This window comes from Hyperoodon ampullatus (genome assembly GCF_949752795.1).
Source record: "Hyperoodon ampullatus genome assembly, chromosome: 2".
Taxonomy (NCBI): Eukaryota; Metazoa; Chordata; class Mammalia; order Artiodactyla; family Ziphiidae; genus Hyperoodon; species Hyperoodon ampullatus.
In genome coordinates, this window is record NC_136915.1 from 118,423,524 (window position 1) to 118,438,671 (window position 15,148).

Here is a 15,148-nt window from a genome sequence, read left to right on the forward strand (position 1 = left end):
CTGCCTACTGCAATGAAGAGTAACCCCAGCTCACTGCAACTAGAAAGAACCCACCCACAAAAACAAAGACCCAATGCAGCCAAAAATAAATAAATAAATAAATAGATTTTTTTTTTTTTTTTAATGAAAGACGGAAAGCCTTCCACATAAGGCCAGGAACAAGATAACAATGCCTACTTCCATCACTTGTATTTAATATTGTACTGGAAGTTCTAGTTACAGCAATTAGACAAGAAAAAGAATAAAAGGTATCTTAATTGGAAAGGAAGAAGTGAAACTATTCCTATTCACAGATGACATGACCTTATAGATAGAAAATCCTAAAGAGTCCACAAAAATAGATTGGTTCAAAACAGTGGAGTAGAAGGACATGGTCTCACCTCCTCTTGCGAGAGCACCAAAATCACAACTAACTGCTGAACAGCATTGACAGGAAGACGCTGGAACCCACCAAAAAAAAATCCCACATCCAAAGACAAAGGAGAAGCTGCACTGAGACAGTGGGAAGGGCACAATCACGATAAAATCAAATACCATACCTGCCAGTTGGGCAATCCACAAACTGGAGAACAATTATACCACAGAAGTTCTCCCACTGGAGAGAAGGTTCTGAGCCCAATGTCAGACTTCTGAGCCTGGGGGTCTGTCAGTGGGACTAGGAATCCCCAGGGAATCTGACTTTGTGAAGGTCAGCGAGATTTGATTGCAGGACTTCCAAAGGACTGGGGGAAACAGAGACTCCACTCTTGGAGGCCACACACAAAGTCTTGTGTGCATGAGGACCTGGCTAAAAGAGCAGTGACCCCATAGGAGACTGAACCAAACCTACCTGCTAGTGTTGTAGGGTCTCCTGCAGAGACAGGGGCAGCTGTGGCTCACTACAGGGACAAGGTCAGTGGCAGCAGCAGTTCTGGGAAGTACCCACTGGTGTGAGCCCTCCCAGAGGCCACCACTAGCCCCACCATATAGCCTGTAGGCTCCAGTGCTGGGTCACATAAGGCCAAACAACTAACAGGGAGGGTAAACACAGCCCCACCCATCAACAGACAAATAGATTAAAGTTTTACTGAGCACAGGCTCTGCCCGCCAGAGCAAGACCCAGTTCTACCCACCTCCAGTCCCTCCTATCAGGAAGCTTGCACAAGCCTCTTGGATAGTCTCATCCATCAGAAGGCAGACAGCAGAAGCAAGAAGCAATCCTACAGCTTGCAGAACAAAAACCATAGTCACAGAAAGGTAGACAAAATGAAAAGGCAGAGGACTATGTCCCAGATGAAGGAACAAGATAAAATCCCAGAAAAACAAGATGAAGTGGAGCTAGGCAACCTCCCAGAAAAAGAATTCAGAATAATGATAGTGAAGATGATCAAGGATCCTGGAAAAAGAATGGAGGCAAAGATTGAGAAGATGCAAGAAATGTTTAACAAAGACCAAGAAGAACTAAAGAACAGAGATGAACAATACAACAACTGAAGTGTAAACTATACTAGAAGGAATCAATAGCAGAATAACTGAGGCAGAAGAACTATCATTATTCTGAATTCTTTTTCAGGTAGACTACCTATTTCCTCTTCACTTGTTTGGTCTGGTGGTTTTTACCTTGCTCCTTCATCTTCTGTGTGTTTCTCTGTCTTCTCATTTTGCTTCACTTACTGTGTTTGGGGTCTCCTTTTCACAGGCTGCAAGTTCGTAGTTCCTGTTGTTTTTGGTGTCTGCCCCCAGTGGCTAAGGTTGGTTCAGTGGGTTGTGTAGGCTTCCTGGTGGAGGGGACTAGTGCCTGTGTTCTGGTGGAGGAGGCTGGATCTTGTCTTTTTGTTGGGCAGGACCATGTCTGGTGCTGTGTTTTGGGGTGCCTGTGACCTTATTATGATTTTAAGCAGCCTCTCTGCTAATGGATGGGGTTGTGTTCCTCTCTTGGTAGTTGTTTGGCATAGGGTGTCCAGCACTGTATCTTACTTGTCATTGAGTGGAGCTGGGTCTTAGTGTCGAGATGGAGATCTCTGGGAGAGCTTTTGCCATTTGATATTACATGGAGCTGGGAGGTCTCTGGTGGACCAATGTCCTGAACTCAGCTCTCCCACCTCAGAGGCACAGGCCTGACACACGGCCAGAGCACCAAGACCCTGCCAGCCACATGGCTCTGAAGAAAAGGGCAAAGAAAGAAAGAAAGAAAAAATAAATAAATAAAATAAAAGTTATTAAAATTAAAAATAATTATTAAAAATAAAAAAGTAAAGAAAAAAAAGAAAGAAAGAAAGAAGAGAGCAACCAAAACAAAAAACAAATCCACCAATGATAACAAGTGCTAAAAACTATACTAAAAAACAACAACAACGACAAAATAATGGACAGACAGAACCCTAGGACAAATGGTAAAAGCGAAACTATACAGCCAAAGTCACACAAAGAAGCATACACATACGTATTCACAAAAAGAGAAAAAGGAAAAAATCTATTTATCTATCTATCTATCTATCTATAAAAGGAGGAAGAGAGCAACCAAATCAATAAACAAATCTTCCAATGATAATAAACTCTAAATACTAAACTAAGATAAACACAAAGCCAGGATCAAATTAGACGCAGAAAGCAAACCCCAAGTCTACAATTGCTCCCCAAATCCACCGCCTCAATTTGGGGATGATTTATTGTCTACTCAGGTATTCCACAGATGCAGGGTACATCAAGTTGACTGTGGAGATATAATCCACTGCTCCTGAGGCTGCTGGAAGAAATTTCCCTTTCTCTTCTTTGTTCGCACAGCTCCTAGGGTTCAGCTTTGGATTTGGCCCCGCCTCTGTGTGTAGGTCACATGAGGGCGTCTGTTCTTTGCTCAGACAGGACGGGATTACAGTAGCAGCTGATTAGGGGGCTCTGGCTCACCCAGGCCAGGGGGAGGGAGGGGTACGGAATGCCAGGTGAGCCTGTGGCGGCAGAGGCCACTGTGATGTTGCAACAGCCTGAGGCGTGCTGTGTGTTCTTCTGGGGAAGTTGTCCCTGGATCACAGGACCCTGGCTGTGGCAGGCTGCACAGACTCCCGGGAAGGGAGGTGTGGATAGTGACCTGCTTGCACACAGGCTTCTTGGTGGCTGCAGCAGCAGCCTTAGCATCTCATGCCTGTCTCTGGTGTCTGTGTTGATAGCTCGCACCTGTCTCTGGAGCTCATTTAGGCGGTGCTGTGAATCCCCTCTCCTCATGTACCACTAAACAATGGTCTCTTGCTTCTTAGTCAGGTCCAGACATTTTCCCAGACTCCTTCCCTGCTAGCTGTGGGGCACTAGCCCCCTTCAGGCTGTGTTCATGCAGCCAACCCCAGTCCTCTCCCTGGGACTTGACCTCCAAAGCCCGAACCTCAGCTCCCAGTCTCCACCCACCCAGGCTGGTGAGTGCTGGTCGGCACCGATTCTGTGTGGGAATCTCTCCACTTTGCCCTCCACACCCCTATTGATGCACTCTCCTCCATGGCTCTGAAGCTTTCCCTCCGCCCATCCACCATCTCCACCAGTGAAGGAGCTTCCTAGTGTGTGGAAACTTTTCCTCCTTCATAGATCCCTCGCAGGGGTGCAGGTCCCTTCCTTATTCTTTTATCTCTGTTTTTTCTTTTTTCTTTTGCCCTACCCAGGTACGTGAGGAGTTTCTTGCCTTTTGGGAAGTCTGAGGTCTTCTGCCAGCGTTCAGTAGGTGTTTTGTAGGAGTTGTTCCACATATAGATGTATTTCTGATGTATTTGTGGGGAGGAAGGTGATCTCCATGTCTTACTCCTCCACCATCTTGAAGGTCTCTCTGGCATGATATACTTAAAATGATGGAAGGGAAGAACCTGCAACCAAGAATACTCTACCCAGCAAGACTCTCATTCAGATTTGAACGAGAAGTCAAAACCTTTACAGACAAGCAAAAGCTAAGAGAATTCAGCACCACCAGACCAGCCTTGCAACAAATGTTAAAGAAATTCCTCTACACAGGAAAGAGACTAGCAACTTACAAACAAAGAAACAAACAAAAACAATAACTACAAAAAAACCTTGCACATATATAGACTGATATATCAAAACCTCATGGGAACAGCAAACCCAAAAACTGCAACAGATACCCACACACAAAAGAAAAAGCAACCCAAACACAACACTAAATACAGTCATCAAATCACAAGAGAAAAGAACAAAAGAGGAAGGGAAGAAAAAATACCAACAAAAACAAACCCAAAACAACTAAGAAAATGGCAATACAAATGCACATATTGATAATTATTTAAATGTAAATGCATTAAATGTGCCAACCAAAAGACATAGACTGGCTGAGTGGATACAAAAACAAGACTTGTATATATGCTGTCTACAAGGGACCCACCTCAGACCTAGGAACACATACAGACTGAAAGTGAGGGGATGGAAGAAGTTATTCCATGCTAATGGAAACCAAAATAAAGCTGGAGTAGCAATACTTATATCAGAAAAAATAGACTTTAAAATAAAGATTGTTATAAGAGATAAAGAAGGACACTACATAATGACCAAGGGATCAGTCCAAGAAGAAGATATAACAATTGTAAATATATATGCACCCAACATAGGAGCACCTCAATATATAAGGCAAGTACTAACAGCCATAAAGGGAGAAATCAACAGTAACATGATAATAATGGGGGACTTTAACACCCCACTTTCATCAATGAACAGATCATCCAGACAGAAAATCAATAAGGAAATGCAGGCCTTAAATGACACATTAGACCAAATGGACTTAATTTATATTTATAGAGCATTCCATCCAAAAGCAGCAGAATACATATTCTTCTCAAGTGTACATGGAACATTCTCCAGGATTGACCACATGCTGGGCCACAAGGCAAGCCTCAGTAAATTTAAGAAAATTGAAATCATATTAAACATCTTTTCTGATCACAACATTATGAGATTAAAAATAAACCACAGGAAAAAAACTATAAAAAACACAAACATGTGGAGGCTAAAAAATATGCTACTAAAGAAAAAACGGATCATTAAAGAAATTAAAGAGGAAATTTAAAAATACCTAGAGACAAATGAAAATGAAAGCACAATGATTCAAAACCTATGGGATGCCTCAAAAGCAGTTTTAAAAGGGGAGTTTATAACAATACAATCTTACCTCAGGAAACAATAAAAATCTCAAATGAACAACCTAACCTTCCACCTAAAGCTATTAGAGAAAGAAGAAGAAGAACAACAACCCCCCCCCAAAGTTAGTAGGAGGAAAGAAATCATAAAGATCAGAGCTGAAATAAATCAAATAGAGACAAGGAAAACAGTAGCAAAGATCAATGAAACTAAAAGCTGGTTCTTTGAAAAGATAAACATAATTGATAACGTTTAGCCAGGCTCATCAAGAAGAAAAGGGAGAGGATTCAAATCAATAATATTAGAAATGAAGGGCTTCCCTGGTGGCGCAGTGGTTGAGAGTCCGCCTGCCGATGCAGGGGACATGGTTTTGTGCCTCGGTCTGGGAGGATCCCACATGCCGTGGAGCGGCTGGGCCCGTGAGCCATGGCCGCTGAGCCTGCGCATCCGGAGCCTGTGCTCCACAATGGGAGAGGCCACAACAGTGAGAGGCCCGCGTACCACACACACACACACACAAAAATAATAATATTGGGAATGAAAAGGAGGAGTTACAAATGACACCACAGAAATACAAAGGATCATAAGAGACCACTACAAGCAACTGTATGCCAATAAAATGGACAACCTGGAAGAAATGGACAAATTCTTAGAAAGGTATAGTCACCCAAGAATGAACCAGGAAGAAATAGAAAATATGAACAGACCAATCACAAGTACTGAAATGGAAACTGTGATTAAAATACTCCCAAAGAACAAAAGTCCAGGACCTGATGGCTTCACAGGTGAATTCTATCAAACATTGAGGGAAGAGCTCACACCTATCCTTCTGAAACTGTTCCGAAAAATTGCAGAGGAAGGAAAATTCCCAAACTCATTCTATGAGGCCACCATCACCCTGACACAAGACAAAGATACCAGAAGAAAGGAAAATTACAGGCCAATATCACTGATGAACATAGACTCAAAAATCCTCAATAAAATACTAGCAATCTGAATCCAACAATACATTAAAAGGATCATACACCATGATCAAGTGGGATTTATCCCAGGAATGCAAGGATTTTTCAATATCCACAAATCAACCAGTGTGATACATCACATCAACAAATTGAAGAAAAAAAAACATGTGATCATCTCAATAGATGCAGAAAAATCTTTTGACAAATTCAGCACCATTTATGATAAAAATTCCCCAGAAAGTAGGCAAAGAGGGAACATACCACAATGTAATAAAGGCCATATATGACAAAACTATAGCTAACATCATACTCAATGGTGAAAAGCTGAAAGCATTTCCTCTAAGATCAGGAAAAAGACAAGGATGTCCACTCTCACCACTTTCATTCAGCATAGTTTTGGAAGTCCTAGCCATGGCAATCAGAGAAGAAAAAGAAGTAAAATGAATCCAAATTGGCAAAGAAGAAGTAAAATTGTCTCTGTTTGCAGATGACATGATACTATACATAGAGAATTGTAAATATGTTACCAGAAAACTACTAGAGATAATCAATGAATTCCGTAAAGTTGCACAATGTAAAATTAATACACAGAAACTTGTTGCATTTCTATATACTAACAATGAAATTCAGAAAGAGGAACTTAAGAAACAATCCCATTTACCACCACATGAAAAAGAATAAAATACCTAGGAATATACCTACCTAAGGAGAGAAAAGACCTGTACTATGAAAGCTGTAAGATACTGATGAAAGAAATCGAAGATGACACAAACAGATGGAAAGATAAACCATGTTCTTGAATTGGAAGAATCAGTACTGTTAAAATGAAAATACTACCCAAGGCAATCTACAGATTCAATGCAATTCCTATCAAATTACCAATGGCAAGTTTCACAGAACTGGAACAAAGAAAATCTTAATTTGTATGGAAACACAAAAGACCCCAAATATCCAAAACAATCTTGAGAAAGAAAAATGGAGCTGGAAGAATCAGGCTCCTTGACTTCAGACTATACTACAAAGCTACAGTCATCAAAAGAGTATGCTGCTGGCACAAAAATAGAAATACAGATCAATGGAACAGGATGGAAAGCCCAGAAATAAACCCACACACCTATGGTCAATTAGTCTACGACAAAGGAGGCAAGACTACACAATGGTGGAAAGACAGTCTCTTCAACAAATGGTGTTGGGAAAACTGGACAGCTACATGTGAAAAAATGAAATCAGATCATTCTTTAACACTATACACAAAAATAAACTCAAAATGGATTAAAGACCTAACCTATAAAACTCCTAGAGGAAAACATAGGCAGAACACTCTCTGACATAAATCGCAGCAATATCTTTTTTGATCCGTCTCTCAGAATAATGGAAATAAAAACAAAAATAAATGAATGGGACCTAATTAATCTTAAAAGATTTTGCACAGCAAAGGGAACCATAAACAAAACGAAAAGACAACCCACAGATTGGGAGAAAATATTTACAAATGATGTGACCAACAAGGGATTAGCCTCCAAAATTTACAAACAGCTCATGAGGCTTAATATCATCAAAACAAACAACCCAATTAAAAAAATGGGCAGAAGACCTAAACAGACATTTCTCCAAAGAAGACAGACAGATGGCCAACAGGCACATGAAAAGATGCTCAACATCACTAATTATTAGAGAAATGCAAATCAAAACTACAATGAGATATCACCTCATACCAGTCAAAATGGCTATCATCAAAAAATCCACAAACAATAAATGCTGGAGAGGGTGTGTAGAGAAGGGAACCCTCTTACACTGTTGCTGGGAATGTAAATTGATACAGCCACTATAAAGAACAGTATGGAAGTTCCTTTAAAAACTAAAAATACAGCTACCATATGACACTGCAATCCCACTCCTGAGCATATATCCAGAGAAAAACATGGTCTGAAAGGATACATGCACCCCAATGTTCATTGAGGCACTGCTTACAATAGCTAAGACATGGAAGAAACCTAAATATCCATCAACAGAGCAATGGATAAAGAAGATGTGGTATATATGTGGTATATATATATATATATATATATATATATATATATATATATATATATATAATGGAATATTACTCAGCCATTAAAAAGAATGAAATAATGCCATTTGCAGCAAAATGGATGGACCTAGAGATTGTCACACAGAGTGAAGTAAGACAGACAGAGGAAGAAAAATATCCCTTATATGCAGAATCTAAAAAGAAATGATACAAATGAACTTATTTACAAAACAGAAACAGACTCACAGACTTAGAGAATGAAGTTATGGTTACTGGGGGGAAGGATTGGGGAAAGGGATAGTCAGGGAGTTTGGGATTGACATGTTCACACTGCTATATTTAAAATGGATAACCAACAAGGACCTACTGTATTACACAGGAAACTCTGCTCAATGTTATGTGGCAGCCTGGATGGGAGGGGAGTTTGGTTGAGAATGGTTACATGTATATGTATGGATGACTGAGTCCATTTGCTGTGCACCTGAACCTATCACAACACTGTTAATCAGCTACACTCCAATATAAAATAAAAAGTAAAAAAAAAAAAATCCACAAAAAACTATCAGAGCTAATAAATGAATTAAGCAAAGTTGTAGCATAGAAGATCAATTTACAAAACTTTACAATTACAACACATATTTTTACAATTGTAAATTTACAATTGTATATTTTTAATTTGTATTTTACAATTACACATTGTATTTTGTGTATTTGTACACAAATCTGAAAAGAACAATCTGAAAAGGAAATTAGGAGAACAATTCCATATATAATAACATCCAAAATAATTAAATATCTATGAATAATTTAGCCAAGGAGATTCAAGACTTATACACTGAAAACTATGAAACATTTTGAAAGAAATTAAAGAATACCTAAATAAATGGAAAGACATCCTATGTTCATGGATTGTAGGATTTAAGATTAAGTATTTGGCAATACTACCCAAAGCAAGTTACAGGTTCAGTTCAATCTGTATCAAAATTCCAATGACTTTTGTGACTTTCTTTTTCATAAATAGAAAAGCCATTCTTCAAATTCATATGGAATTGTAAGGGACTCCAACTAGCCAAAACTATATTGAAAAATAAAAACAAATTGGAGAACTCGCACTTCCCACTTTAAAAATTTTCACAGCTACATTAATCACATGCCAGTGCATTGCTGCTATCAGGATAGACATATAGATGTCTATATGGAATTGCATTGAGAGTTCATAAATAAACCCATACATTTATGGACAATTAATTTTTGACAAGAATGCCAAGATCGTTCAATGGGGAAAGAATGGTTGCTTCAACAAATAGTGCTGGGAAAACCAGATGTCTATAAACAAAAGAATGAAGTTGAACACCTACCTCACACCTATACAAAAATCAACTCAAAATGTTTCAATGACCTAAATATGAAAGCAAAAAATTATGAAACTCTTAGAAGAAAACATAGGGGTAAATTTACATGATCTTGGATTTGGCAATGAATTCTTAGATATGACAACAAAAGTGTGAGCAGGAGAAGAAAAAATAGTTAAATTAGACTTCATCAAAATTAAAAACTTTTGTGCATTAAAGGACATTATCAAGTAATGAAAAGAAAACTTACAGAATAGGAGAAAATATTTATTAATCATATATCTGATAAGGGTCTAATATTCAACGTAGTTAAAGAGCTCTTATAGCTCAAAAAAAGACAAATAATCCAATCAAAAAGGGACAAAGGACTTGAATAGACATTTCTCCAAAGAAAATATACAAACGGCCTATAAGCACATGAAAAGATGCTCAATATCATTTGTTGTTAGGGAAATGCAAATCAAAACCACAAGACACTTTACATGTACTAAGATGGTGATTAATAATAATAACAACAATAATAATAGTAAATAATTGGAAAATAAGTTTTGGTAAGGATTTGGAGAAATTAGAACCCTTATACATTGCTGGTGGGATTGTAAACTGGCATAGCCACTGTGGAAAAACTATTTAGTGATCCCTCAAAAAATTAAGTACAACATTACCATATGATCCAGCAATTTCATTCCTGGGTATATACCCAGAAGAATTGAAAACAATACTTGTACAAAAGTCTTCATAATAGCACTATTTGCAAAAGCCAAAAGGTGGAAACAACACAAATGTCCATCAGTAGATGAGTGGATAAATAAATATGGTACACACATACAATGGAATATTATTCAGCAATGAAGAGGAATGAAGTACTGATACGTGATACGATATGAATAAACATTGAAAACATTGTACTAAGTGAAAGAAGTCAGACATAAAAAGTCACATGTTGCATGACTTCATTTATATGAAATATTCAAAATAGGTAAACCCATTGAGCCAGAAATCAGATTGGTGTTTGAAGAGGGATAGGGGGAAGGAGAAATGAGAAGTGATTGCTTAATGGGCACAAGGTTTTCTTTTGGGGTGACTAAATGTTTTGCAGCAATAGAAGTGGTGGTAGCCCAACATTGTGAATTTACTAAATGTCACTGAATTGTACATTTTAATATTATTATTTTGTTTTGTGAATTTCACCTTAATGAAAAAAGAAAGACAAAAATTTTGTGTGCCCATGGAGACACAACTGAGGCTAGATCTGTAGTGGGAGGCTGAAAACTGGGAGGTGTGAAAGGCTGGCAGTCCAGTGGGCACAGACCACAGATTCTGAGAGGTGGAAAGACACAGTTGTCCTTGAGGATAGTGACAAAATATAAACAACTCTCTGCCTGTGGTGAGCAACAATAAACATTTGAAGGTGTGACTAAAGTCTCACGAGTGTGGTTCATGAAGCAGCATTGAGGTTGCCTGGGAGCTTGTTATAAATGCAGAATCTTAGTCTCCATTCCAGAATCAGCATTATAATAAGATTCCCTAATAATTTGTATGCATATTGACATTTGATAAGTAAGTTCCCACCTATAAAGAATAAAACGGAGAAGCAAATGAGATTCATTTTCTCCAGGGCATGATAATGTCTGATTTCAGTTATACCAATTGGGATTATTTCTTAACATGGTTTATCTTTTCAGATACATTTCTTAAAAGGAGCAAGTTATGGTATCCAGCCCCTTGAAAGAATGTAGGCTGGCATGAGTCATCTTCCTTCATGCTTGTTTTCAAGATTGATTTTATTTGTGCCATACTCTTGTCACAGTAGTTTTCTTTCCCTTCCTTAATCACTCCAAACTCTTCCCTGTACCAGGGCCTTCGCATATGTAAATCCCACTGCTTTGAATGCTTCTTCATTAGACTCCTCCCCTGTTTGACTTCTCATACTCTTTAAATATCAGAGGAGATGCTACCTTTCCAGAAAATCCATTCCACATCACCTTATCCAACGCAGATCCTCTTGTTTTTCTCTCCAGTGGTACTGAAACCAAGAAGGACACTGTGGGGACTCCTGGGCATGGAAGGCTTTATGTCCCCCATTTCTTGTTTGTAGAGAATAGACTCCAGCCTCCATGACCTTCCCTGAGTTCCAAAGGGCAGATGATAACAGTTGCTAATCAAGGAAGAGAGGGGATGCAGAGACGAGAGAGGAGCAGCCAAGAAACAATAGTACAGCCTTGGGACAGGGTCCTGGTTCTGCCTCAAGGGTTAAACAACAATATCTTTGAGCTCTTCTACAGAACTAAAACCCCCAAAATGGAAGATATCAGCATTCTTCATTCCAGATTTAAGGGACCAGAGAAGTTCTTCAAGAAGTCCACCCGAGGCCAGATTAAAGGAACCATAGAAACTCATCAGATTACCTGAGACCAAATTAAAGGAGTGCAGGTTCTGCACACACCCTAAACTTATCAGCAATCCCAACCTTGAATTGTTGCTATAAAACTCCTCACCAGGGCTTCCCTGGTGACACAGTGGTTGGGAGTCCGCCTGCCAATGCAGGGGACATGGGTTCGTGCCCCGGTCCGGGAAGATCCCACATGCCGCGGAGTGGCTGGGCCCGTGAGCCATGGCCGCTGAGCCTGCACATCCGGAGCTTGTGCTCTGCGGTGGGAGAGGCCACAGCAGTGAGAGGCCCGCATACCGCAAAAAAACCAAAACCAAACAAACAAAAAAACCCAAAAACCTCCTCACCAAATTGTCCCAGGTTGGGACACACAGTTTTTGAGGACAGGAGCCTGCTGTGTCTCCCTTGTCTGGCAAAGCAATAAAGCTACACTTTTCTATTTCACCCAAAACTCTGTCTCTGAGATTCAATTCAGCACCAGTGTACAGAAGCCAAGTTTTTGGCATCAGTACCCTGCTTATTTTCTTCCTAGCATCACAGTTCATAATTGTATATACATTTATGTGAATACATAACTGTGTATAAACTAACTAGCAGAGTAAAGTGGTTATGAACACAGACTCTGGAGCCAGGCTCCCTGATTTCTAACCCTGGCGATCACTGCTTTCCTCATGGGCCTCAGAACACCTGCAAAACACATTCAAGTATGTTTCTTTTCTGCACCATCCCCACTTCCCCCATAACAGTGTGACATTAAGCAAGTTACTTAAGTGTTGTATGCCTTCTTTCCTCTTCCTTAAAGTGAGGATAGTGTATATTTCATAGGGCCCTATGAGAAGTATTGATGGGAATGAGGAGAAGCAGGGGAATTTTAACCTGAGGACATTCAGAATATTTAATTCTAGAGATGGGTTCAATTTTGCAAGTAGGCAAAGACATGGGTCTCTGCTCCCACGCTGGGGAGTGGCTCTTGAATGTGTAAGTGAATTCTCCCTCTTTCTACATCTTATACATATTTCCCAAGTTTCTGTCCTCCTTACACTTCTCTCCTTAACTTCATTTATTACTTCTATGCTGTGACTTCTAAGCTTCCAGCCTCAGCTCTACCTCCAGTCCTAAATTTCCAGCTGCTTTCAGGAAATCTTCTCATGGATATCACACTAACATCTTAAAATTAATAGCTCCAAAATAGAAATCACCTTCTCTTCATGGCTGCTCCCTCATCCCCACAACTTTGTAACCTTCTTTGGCTACTCTGAAATTTCATCCCCCTCCCCAGTATTACATATTTCCTTTCCCTGCTTGATTTATTTCATTCTTATCATTTATCACTATCAAATATAATATTTCACTTATTTATCTTGTTTATAGTTTGTCTCCCCTGCTAAAAATTTAACTCCATGAGAGCAGGAATTTTTGCCTCCTTTGTTCATGGTGTATCCCCAGGAACTAGAACAGTGCCAGGCATCCAGTAGGTGCTCAATGAATATTTATTGGACGACAGTGAATTCTCTTCCCCCCTAATTCCCATTGCCAGTTAATCTAGTTAATTCTACATCTATGATGATTTTTGCTTCTGTCCTTCTTTCTCTTGTGCAACTACCATGTTTATTCAACTGTCACTGTTCCTCAAAAATATTGCAAGAGCTTGCCACCTACTGGCTAATGAAATTTGGGCAAATTATTTAAAAAGGGGATAATAATAGTATAGACTCATAGAACTGTCATAAGCCTTATGTATATGATGTATGTACAGCATTTGACCCAGTTCCTGGAACAGTATGAGCCCTCAATGAATATTAACTATTTTTATCTGCTACCCTGGGCTAGTTCTGGGCTAGCTTTCCTGTTTCGTCTTCTGCCCCATCTTATACTTTGGCACCAGTTGACCACTTGTGATTCTCCAAACCTGACATGAACCTTCATGCTTTCCATGGAATGGACAGCAGGGAATGAGAAGCAGGCAGGATCAGAGAATTCCTTTCTGTCTGCCAAATTAGGTACTGCTGGATTAGATAGCCCCTGATTTGCCTCAAAGGAAAAGAAAGCTGGAGAACGCTTTTTATCACAGTAAGCAAAAACTGAGAGGACTATTTCTAGTGTTTTAGTTGGGTTCAGAAATTTCGGCTAAGCTGAACCATAGAGTTTCAATATTTCCAATGAAGATCGTGAGGCTCAGGAGGAACGTGTAACCTACCTGTGATACCACAGTAAGTAAGAAGGCTTCTTTTCTTAACTTTAGGTCTCCTTATACCACAACATGCTGGTCATAAACCCCAAACAGTCTTGTTTCCTAAAATCACATTTCCCATGCCCCAGCAGATAATTCACTTAAATGAAAACACAGTTGAAGCTGTTAACTCTGAACCATCTCAGGCCATAAGCTTTTAGGTTGAGAGGCAATTTATCAGGCACCACTGTGAGCCCCACCAGATCCCTTGGCAGAGAGACAGACAGACACCTATAAATAGGTGATTTAGATTGAGCAAGCTGCACAAAACCAGGAGTGACTCATGACTACATGGGTCCACTTCAGCATTTACCTGGGCCAAGGCAGAAGACAAGCGTGGACTGGAACAGCCAGATCATGCTCTTAGCAGTGGAGAATGGTGCTGGAGACCTCAAGGCAGGCAATGTTCTTGACATTCTCTCATAAACTGAAAGTGCTTCTACGGAAACTGCCTTCTTCCTCTCAGAGGCGTGGCAAGGCCTTCTTCCCACATACAAAGAGTCCCAGTTTTATTTTATTACTCTTTTTACTTCTTTTCTGAGCAAAGTGCAAAAATCTTGTGTGTGATGTGAATTGGAATTTTCACTATCTATATCCTTTTTTCTTTCTTTTTTATGGTAGTCAAACAACCTAAATTACATATTGTGGTTAGGCAACCTAAAATTTACTGGGGTTTTTTTTGAATTTTATTTTATTTTTTTATATAGCAGGTTCTTATTAGTTATCCATTTTACACATATCAGTGTATATATGTCAATCCCACTCTCCCAATTCATCACACCCCCACTCCCAACCCCCTGCCACTTTCTCCCCTTGGTGTCCATATATTTGTTCCCTACAACTGTGCCTCTATTTCTGCCCTGTAAACCGGTTCATCTGTACCATTTTTCTAGGTTCCACATATATGCATTAATATACGATATTTGTTCTTCTCTTTCTGACTTACTTCACTCTGTATGACAGTCTCTAAATCCATACACATCTCTACAAATGACCAAATTTCGTTCCTTTTTATGCCTGATTAATATTCCATTGTATATATGTATCACATCTTCATTATCCATTCATCCATCGATGGGC

At 39.5% G+C, this 15,148-nt stretch overlaps 1 protein-coding gene across 1 annotated transcript in view; it reads right to left on the bottom strand.

The window, feature by feature from the left end:
• SLAMF6 (SLAM family member 6) overlaps nucleotides 1–14,484 on the bottom strand; it is a gene marked incomplete at both ends in the record, with an annotated part of 28,104 nt that extends 13,620 nt beyond the window's left edge. The window contains one exon of the mRNA XM_079726150.1: nucleotides 14,382–14,484. Coding sequence (XP_079582276.1) covers nucleotides 14,382–14,484 — 103 coding nt within the window. The remainder of the gene's footprint in view (nucleotides 1–14,381) is intronic.
• Between the last annotated feature and the right edge of the window lie 664 nt (nucleotides 14,485–15,148).